This window comes from Staurois parvus, unplaced genomic scaffold (assembly GCF_062004578.1).
Source record: "Staurois parvus isolate SC_StPar_1 unplaced genomic scaffold, SC_StPar_1.0 ptg000187l, whole genome shotgun sequence".
NCBI lineage: Eukaryota > Metazoa > Chordata > Amphibia > Anura > Ranidae > Staurois > Staurois parvus.
In genome coordinates this window covers 7,090,001-7,100,174 of record NW_028317983.1, presented here as the reverse complement: position 1 = coordinate 7,100,174, position 10,174 = coordinate 7,090,001, and the positions used below count along the sequence as shown (strand labels likewise).

Below are 10,174 nucleotides of genomic sequence, written 5' to 3'. Positions count from 1 at the left end.
GTTTAATCCAGGAGTCTCCAAACTGCAGGCCAAGGGCTGGATGTGGCTCTTTGCTTGCTTTTATCTGTCCCTTGGGGCACCATTCTTCTCAATGATATGAGGCAATATTCCTCCCACCGACACCAACAATGGGGTACTTTTTGATACCAATGATGGTGTAATACTCCTCCTATTAATACAAATCATGGTGCACCTCCTACTGATGCTGGGCCCAAGACATTTTCTACCCCCACTGTCCACAATCAGGCCCCCCTAAAGTCTCAAGGACAGTTTACTGGCCCTTTGTTGGAAATGTGCAATGACCCCTGATTTAATCAATCACATTCTCAAAGAAAAAGATGTACTTACTGCATAATCAGGATCACACTTGAAAGTCAATATAAACACATCAAGAAGCTATTAGGTGAGCATCTTAGAGAACACAGTATACAGGGCTATGGGAAGTGACAGAGATATAAATGCACACTCACAGATGGTGCTGGCTAGACTAATGTCTTTATTTAACCTTACTAATTATTTAACTATGCCGCCTCGAACTACATAACTGACCTGATACCCAAGTACTACCCTACCCGTGCCCTCCGCTCCTCACAGGACCTCCTACTCTCTAGCTCCCTGGTCTCCTCCTCCCACGCCCGATTGCAGGACTTCTTTAGGACTTCCCCCATCCTCTGGAACTCCCTACCCCAATCCATCAGACTGACACCTACCCTCCTTACCTTCAGGCGCACCCTGAAAACCCTCCTCTTCAGGGAAGCCTACCCCAACCTCCCCTAACACCCGACCTCTAACCACTAACCTCCTCCACTCCTTCCACCACCCCATCCCCCACAGCCATCTCCTCCTGTATCACCTTCCCCTCCCTCCTAGATTGTAAGCTCGAAAGAGCAGGGCCCTCGAACCCCTCGTGTATTGTATAGTTACTGTCTTGTCTCATGTTCTGTCCCCCTTGCTACTGTACAGCGCTGAGCATACCCTTTGGCGCTATATAAATACTGTATAATAATAATAATAACTAGCCTATTCACCAACATTTTTAGATTGACACTTAACCACTTCCCGTCCAGCCCATGTACATAAACAGCCAGACAGGAGCACTGCCGGAGCGGGTGGATGTTTCTAAACGTCCCCCCGCATCCATTGCCTGTGCACACTCCCTGGGAGTGCATGGCGGGTGGATGTTTCTAAACGTCCCCCCGCATCCATTGCCTGTGCACACTCCCTGGGAGTGCATGGCTCCGCAATCGGTGCCTGTTGTGTCCTCCGGACACAGCAGAACACCGATTGCTGTACGGGACCTCTGTGTGAGGTCCCGATTCATGTGATCACTGATTGGCCAATCAATGATCACATGAATAGTAGTACGCAAGATGTCACTTCTGCTTACTACTTGTGAAATCTGTGAATGATCACAGAGATCACATGGTACAGGGCTAGTCACAACATCCTTGTACCATGTGACAAGCTGGGTCCAATCACAGCTCTCACAGTATTTTTCAATGGCTACAGAAATGCAGCCAGAGAGAAGGAGAAATGATTGCTTTTACAGCCTTTATGGGTGTAAAAGCAGTCAGTGTAAAAAAAGAAAAAAAAAATCATCATCACCCCCCACAAGTAGTACAGTGTCACTATGGTGCGGTTTTTATGCGTTTCAGTGCGTTTTTTATGCGTTCATTTACCCCCCTCTCATTTGTTTTCAATTTAAATAGGAACATGTGTGTTCCAGTGCATTTTTTATGTTTTTTTACCGCGTGACAGTGCAGTTCTGTGCAGGAAAATTGCAGCCTTTCTACTCTTTTTGTGAGCTGTGACATTGACAACCATATAACCTACTTTCTGTGCATTTCGAATACAGAAAAAAAGCAACTGAAACGCATTTTGTGTGAACTGGCTTCATTGAAACAGCGTATTTATTAATGTAATGCCATTACGTTAAATAAAAAAGTAATAAATATGCTGCTCTTTAAATTTTTTTATTAGCAGCTAAATACCCTGTGCTAGCAGCACTCAGTAGAGTCAGACTGCTGTGCTCACACCTTAAGGCTAGGTTCACACCTATGCAGGTTGCGATTGACCCGTTTCTGCATTGCGTTTTGCCTTATTGCACCTGCGTTTTGCAAATGTTTTGATACGTTCTGCGTTTGTATTGCATTTTTTTCTAATTTTTTTAATTTTTCTTGTTGCTAGGCAGATATAAAATGCAAAATGCAGCAAAAACATGGCAAAACACAGCAAAAACGCAATTCATGCTTTTCTGCAGTGTTTCCATTGAAGTTTATAGAACCAAAAATGCAACTTTTTGCATTAAAAAAAGTCCCTGACCCTTTCCAAAAAATGCACCGGGTGAAAACACTGAGATGTGAACCTGTCCCATAGGAAATCATGTTAAGTGGACTGTACTGCGATTCTGCAAAATGCTGCGGAAAACTCTTAGGTGTGAACCTGGGGTAAGCATATACAGAAATAAATATGCTGTTCCTTAGCTTTTTCCAGACCATCGAGGTGATGCAGTAGGGGTTAAAGTGTTACTAAACCCTGGATCCTGCATTCACTATATCTGGTCTCCCCGGACCCTGCATTCACTATATCCGGTCTCCCCGGACCCTGCATTCACTATATCTGGTCTCCCACAGTACACGCAACATGGAAGTGCAAATATTTTAGTAAATATAAACTGCTAAATACCTTTTCTCATCAGCAGTTAGAGCAGTCTTGTGACTTCTATCAATGTCCAGCAGAGCACTGGTCAAAGCTTGTAGGAGGAGTTTTCTTTCTGCTCTAGGAGGATGCAGAACCTCTGACCTCTGTCTCAACAGTGCTGATTGGCCCTGTGCTGATCACATGCGCTCACCCAAGAAAAAAGAAAAACTCTCTAGGGATATACACCAAACTGAGCATGTGCAGAATGGCTATAATTCAGTCTATCTTATCAGGAGATAAGATGTAGACATTTGAACAAGAGAAGAAGCAGAGAAGTCAGGATCAAACAGCCTTTTTACACAATGCAGAGGATTAACCTCTTAGGCTCCACAGTGAGTATAACAATCATGCTTTACTGCATATACAGACTGATTTTACTGATAAGGGTTTAGTAACACTTTAAAGTGTTACTAAACCCCGGACCCTGCATTCACTATATCTGGTCTCCCCGGACCCTGCATTCACTATATCCGCTCTCCCAGGACCCTGCATTCACTATATCTGCTCTCTCCGGACCCTGCAATCACTATATCTGGTCTCCCCGGACCCTGCATTCACTATATCTGGTCTCCCCGGACCCTGCATTTACTATATCTGGTCTCCCCGGACCCCGCATTTACTATATCCGGTCTCCCCGGACCTGCATTCACTATATCTGGTCTCCCCGGACCTGCATTCACTATGTCTACTCTCCCCGGACCCTGCATTCACTATATCTGGTCTCCCAGGACCCTGCATTCACTATATCTGGTCTCCCCGGACCCTGCATTCACTATATCTGGTCTCCCACAGTACACACAACATGGAAATGCAATTATTTTACTAAATAAAAACTGCTAAATACCTTTTCTCATCAGCAGTTAGGACAGTCTTGTGACTTCTATCAGTGTCTAGCTGAACACTGGTTAAAGCTTGTAGGAGGAGTTTTCATTCTGCTCTAGGAGGAGGCAGAACCCCTGTCCTCTGTCTGGACAGTGTTGATTGGCCCTGTGCTGATCACATGCATTCTCCCAAGGAAAAAAAAAAAAACTTAAGTCCAATTTTCTGATGAAAAATCAGTAAATTTTCGACCCATGTATGTCCGGCCTTTGTCTTGCAAGCCGCAGATGTCTTGCAAGTCGCACCTCAAGTCAGAATGACATCTGGGTTTTGAAATTGTGCGAGTTCTCTAGCAGTCGTATAATTTCAAAGTCAGATCGGTGTGACCAGGGACTTATGCAGGCCATACAAGGTTCAAATTCCGAATGATTTTTCGTCAGAAAATCCAAAACGTCATTCGCTCGGTAATCCGGTCGACCAAGTCAAAGTTCACCCCATATAACATGCAAAACTTCTGTTCCTTCCAGGTCACGGCTCATGCGCATATTCTTTTCGGAAAAACGATCGTACGATTTGACCATCATTGAGTCGAAAATCAGTCGTTTTTCACAAATTTTCCAACATGCCCGATCACCGAAAATGGGATGAACCACGAAAACCGGCTGGTGCCATTGACCCACTAACAGAGTAAAAATCGGCGGATTATTCTTAGGTCCGATTTTCGGATGAAAAATTGACTGATTTTCGACCCATGTATGGCCGGCCTTAGTGTCACTGTAACTTCTTGACTACCAGGACATTTGTGGACCTTGGTAGACAAAGGGTTAGGGTTGAGTGCAACAATAGTCTTTTTTTTTAACCTATGCAATAATAATAGCAACAAAAATGCTTAGAAACCCAATTTTCTCAATTCTTTTACAGCTCTGAGAACAATGAAAGAGCCTACTGCTTGGTGTATGTGGATCCCTGAACTCTGTACGTCACTCTGCCCTGTTAAGCCCACATACAATAATTGTTAGAAGCATCTTAATCGGTATAACGAAGAAAGCTGAAGCTATTTTTAAATAGTTTCTGCCATTATCCAGCTAGTTCGTCTACTCTTACCGGTACAATTATCTGCTGCTCTGACATGTCAGATTATTGTGTGAAGTGTGAGGGACATGACACTCAATGACAGGTCCATCGGGGAGTTTCTGAACCACAGGTATGGCTTACAGGTGAGGCGTGTCTCTTCTTAGATAAGCTCAGTTATACAGCTTTCACTTCCCCTCTGATTCCAGTCTTGCTGCATTTTCATGAAGCATTTTCACGCTGCTTTTCAGGTTAACTGAACAATCCAGTGGGCATGTAGCTGCAAAGCTCTACCCTTTTATCTGATATCGAGGAAGGACAACTGACTGCCTGACACAAAGGAGAAGAAAAAAACAAAAACATTCACAAGTTGATGACCACCAAACAGGTTCCTCATCCATCTAACTGTTTGAAAAGCCAAAAGGATCTTTGTATTTCAACATGAACAGGTCTAAAACGCTTGGGAAGATCAAGAAGAGGATTGAGGAGGCCAAAAATAGATGGGCCAGATTGGGCAAGGCAGACTATAGCTACAATGAGAGTGCACGCTTGGCCACGGACGCTCTCCTGGATGGAGGAAAGGATTCGTACCAAAAAGTTCTGACGGATGAAGGTGAGGTGGACTTTTTCTCTGAGACGGAGGTCCAATTCATCGTGGACAATGTTAAAGAACCTTACTATGCCAATGAAAATAACAACGAGAGTGAAAATGGGTCAGTGCAAAATGGGAAGCATGAGCACAAATCTGAAAGCTTTTACCCCATTAATTCAGACGCCAGTGATCCCACAACACCGCTGCACAATTGGAGTTCGGAGGATAAGCCGTATCTAAAGGACAAGTCTAGTGCCACTGTCTACTTCCAATCTGACAAGGCCAACATCAGGGAGACCATTCGGAGGAGCATACACCGAACAAGCCAGGTATTACCAAATATATATTAATGATAATTGAGGTAAAGGGATATTACGCAGTGTGCCATTTTCATAGAGGACATAGAAGTCCATTCATGCCATGATGGCCAGCAGTGTGTGCAGGGACTTGTAGTCCACCAACAGATGAAGAACCCAAAATTGTCCTTGATACATAGTGCTATTATGTTTTAGGTCTATAACTCTATGGCAATATATTTGCATTATTAATTCAAGTACAGGTAAACCCTAACTGAAGAACTGAAGGACATTCGGTTTGCTAAAGTACTGTGTATCATAAACAATTTACATTTTTTAAAATAAAATATTTTTAAATAAAATGACTAAAATTATTAAAATAAAATTAATAAAAAAATGTTTTTCATCTTTTGTTGCATCTCTGTGCTGCTGATATCTGTACCCTCCTTGCAGCCACTTCAGGTCTAAATGCTCTCCATTGATGCCTGTGCATAATTTCCCAGGACAGTTTTCCAACAACTGGGACAATTGTGGAAAGTGCCTATGTAATGTATATTTAAACAGCCACTTCCATCGCCGGCCAGTGTGACAAGATAACAACATAGGAGCACGATTACAGGACAGGGACAAAGTGTTGTCACCCTATAACAGGGAATACCTGAACAAGGACCTTCACGGCAGGATGACTAGGTTTTATATTAATACAAGTTTCAGATTTAATGAAAAGTTAAAAAAAATTGGCAATACCTTAAGAAATAATACTGATATGTTAAAGTGTACATGAGATGTCAGTAGCTGGGTTTACATATACTTTAAGCTGGATATACACCTGTAATATTTCATTAGAGATTTGTCATTTGTTCAGTTGTCTAAGAGTTAAAGGGGAGAATCTCACAATCTGTTTTGACCCGAGTGAACAAAAATATCAAAGGACAAGGATGGAAAATTTTGTCAAATCTAATTGGAACAAGCCAGTTTCTGATAATCGTAGAAACACTTAATATATAAGTTGAATTCGCTCCTAACCGAGAAAAATCGTAACTGGTCGAAGTTCATCTGGAAGTGAAATGTTACTGTAATTCTATGGAAATCAAGACATTTTCATGGTACTTGTATGAAAAGTCATTCAAAATGAGTCAAGTTCATGAAGGCACCATCGAATGGTCATACAAGCAATGATATTCTTTCACATCCAAACATTCGCAAGCAGTTCTACTGGTGTAAGGCCAGCATTAAAGTGCTATTTTATTTCATAGTGCTTTTTGGATCCTTCCACATAAATCATTTGCAAGTCTTTGATACATTTGTGTTCATCCCATGTACACGGTTCTCTGTTCATCATTATGCCAAATAAGAAATAAAACTCAGAACAGGGATTTGCATGGTGCAGAAGTGTTACAAAAATGCATAAAACTGAATGATAACTGCGTGATTTTATGCATTAATTTTATTTCACTAAGCCTGCTTAACATATACAAACACACAAATATTATTGTTCAATAGGTTTATTAAAGAAAAAAATGATAGGAAGCATAAAGCAAACAGCGTATCGTGCATAACATTCGAGCAAGATATTTAGACCATAGGTATAGCACATACATATATTATACAAGAGGTTATAATCACAGCATAACAAAATAAAGATATAATTGACATCTTACAGAAATAGACATTCAAGGAAAAAAACAATGATGAATATCATAGAAGTGACTATCCAGTAAATAGTAGCAGGTTTGCGTGATACAGAGTAACACCTATATAATGACATGGCCCAAGCCATGGAATGGGATGGCTTTATAGATTTAGAAGTAGTATAGTGCATCTGGTAGGTATGGGAAAAGGGTGCATAGACCGGTATCCACTGTAGATTGGAGGGTATAATTTATTATTATTATACAGGATTTATATGGCGCCAATAGTTTGCTCAGTGCTGTACATTATAATGGGAGACAGTACACGAGACAGTACAGTAACAATACGATTCAATACACAAGGGGTTTGAGGGCCCTGCTCCTTGGAGCTTACAATCTAGGATAGTAGAGAAAGGAAAAAACAAGGAAGGAGAAGAAAAAGGACTAAATGAAGGGGGAGGAAAAGAAGGGAAGGGTACAGTCCTAGGCGGTGGCTAGGTGCCGGAGTCCTAGAGCAAGGAAATAGAAAGTGGTAGCCAAACACTATTACGGTAATAGTAAAGATTTGTCAAAATTTGGAGGTAAAAATAGGTCACCCTGGGACGATGAACATCATGAACGTGGCTATCCAGTAAATAGTAGCAGTTTGCTGATACAGAGTAATACCTGTACATGGTCCAAGACATAAAACAGGATGGCTTTATAAACCTAGAGGTAATACAGTGCATATGGTATGGGGAAAGGCTGCATAGATTAGTATCCGCTGCAGATTGGAAGGTATAATGACGGTGGGGGGTGGCAAGGTGCCGGAGTCCTAGAACAGAGAAATAGAAAGTGGTAGCCGAAGACTATTGCTGTCATAATAAACATTCGTCAAAATTTGGAGGCAAAAAATGGGTCATCCAGGGATGACACAAATATTCTAATGTCCCAAAATTTAAAAAATTAACCACAACTGTAAACAAGCCACGTAAAAATGAATGGCATTCCTTCTTGAAATGTATCCTGATACAAGAAAATGCTTGTGGTTTTCTGCAGGATGAGCAAGTATAAACGAGCCCTACGTAGAGGTTAGATATTAAGTGTTTATACGATTCTAAAGTATATGTAAACCCAAATACTGAAATCTCATAAAAGCTGTAAAAGGTTAATTTATTTTAATTGTTTATAATCTGTATAAATCTGCAGCTTTCATTAGAAGGATACATTTATAGATCCTAGTTCAGTTACTTCCTGACATAAGGGTTTTTTTTTTTACCAAAGCTGGTTCACTCAGACTCTCATTCACCTGTGCATGGTAGCCAATCAGGTTCCAACTTCAGATTGTTCAAGTAAGCTTTGGCAATAAAACCTGGAAGCTGATTGGTTTCAATGCAGAGTTGCACCATATTTTGCACTCTCCAGTTTTAGTAAATAACCCCCAAGGTGACAACTATCTTCATACATTTTCCTGTGTTGTCTCCCTGTCACATGCGCCCTTGGTGGAGACTGCCATGCTAACACACATTGTACAGGTATAGCCCACCATTTTTACCAAGAAGCTGGTCCAGAGCAATGGTAAAGCAAGTGCATGTAGAGAAGAATTGGTTGAATGAGGTTGGAGGGGGTAGACAGCATTGAAATGCAAAAAGGGCTGAAAAAACGGTGAAAAATATTTTATATTTAAAAAACAAAATGGCAACTGTTTAATAAATTTGCAGGAAAATAGTCATATGAATATACAAAGTTTTAAAAAATTAGAAAATTTACAATAAATCTTTTATATTTATATTATGAAATTGCAGTAATAGAGCCATGAACAATACATTGTTAATATAATTGAAAGTACATATAGGCATATATAATGAGGTAATAAGCAATTTCTGCTTGGCGTTTACCCACAGCACCAATCAGAAGTCACCCTAATTGTTCAGAAATTATGAAATGTAAAATCTACTTGCTGTTGTTTCCTGCATTGTAATTGTGTTCATATCTCTACGTTCTTCCTTTTTACACCTATGATTTAAAGTGTATCTACAACCAAACACCTAAACTAAATAGGTTGTCACAACTGTTCCTGCAAGTTCAAAAATCTTCATCCTATACAGTATTCTTTATATGTCCTGCTTTCAATTAGATCGCACCATCCGAGGATACCTCCTTTCCTAAGGTGACAACACTCACTAAGTTTAGCTGCTTTTTGACAAGTTTTGGTCCATCACCCCATTCCCCTAGAACCGCCATTTTCAACCAGGGTTCCTCCAGAGGTGTCCAGGGGTTACTTAAGCTGAGGCTGATTGACCACCCATCTGAAGGTTTGTTATGTAAGGGCGTTTCATTTATTTCTTCATGCAATAAAGCAGTATTGTGAAGTCTACCTCCCTTTTCTTTATGTATTTTGGTGGTCATGTTTTGAACCATATTAAGAGGCATTAAAGGCACCATAGAAGCCAGATGGAGGAGTGACAGGAGGGCTGGATACATCGGAGCCTGGGTCTTACTGAGCGTATTTTGACTCACTTGCTAACACAAGGTTTCATATCCATCAGTGTGAGTTGCGGGCACTACAGTCTTTTAGAGGCACCATAATTGGAGCACAACCCTTTGAAGCACACAGTTTGACACCTATGTGGATGAGATTTGGAGTAACACAGAGCACCATTCAGAGTTTGGACTTTGGCAATATTGTTTTAAGGGACTTTTATTTTTGGATCACTATATTATATTAAGTTTATTTTTGTGTTATAATTTAGTTTGTGTTATATGCACATTATGCATCACTGAATATTTAAGGCAAAGCTGTTCCCTAAGAATTGGTTGTCTTATTTCATCCATCTGATAGTGCCTAGTTCTAGGGTCAGTGGCACTTGGCAGAGCCAGTACACAGCACAAACAATCTTTTCTGCTACCTGTAAGAGTGGTATTCTCACCCACCATTGAAAGGGTTGTATTTTTCCCACTAAATACCAATAAAAGAGGCATTTGTGTCCCACTCATCTGCAATGAATTGGTTTTAGCAGCAGATCCCTGAGACCTGATAACTATTTTAACCACTTCAAGTCTGGACACTTTCACCCCCTTCCTGT

The 10,174-nt window shown here is 40.9% G+C and overlaps 1 protein-coding gene across 1 annotated transcript in view; it reads left to right on the top strand.

Annotated features, from left to right (window-relative positions):
* Positions 1–4,802: 4,802 nt before the first annotated feature.
* Positions 4,803–10,174, top strand: part of SACK1A (scaffolding CK1 anchoring protein A) — an 86,368-nt gene continuing 80,996 nt past the window's right edge. Inside the window, exon 1 of the mRNA XM_089677535.1 lies at positions 4,803–5,511. Coding sequence (XP_089533661.1) covers positions 5,032–5,511 — 480 coding nt within the window. The 5' untranslated portion in view covers positions 4,803–5,031. The remainder of the gene's footprint in view (positions 5,512–10,174) is intronic.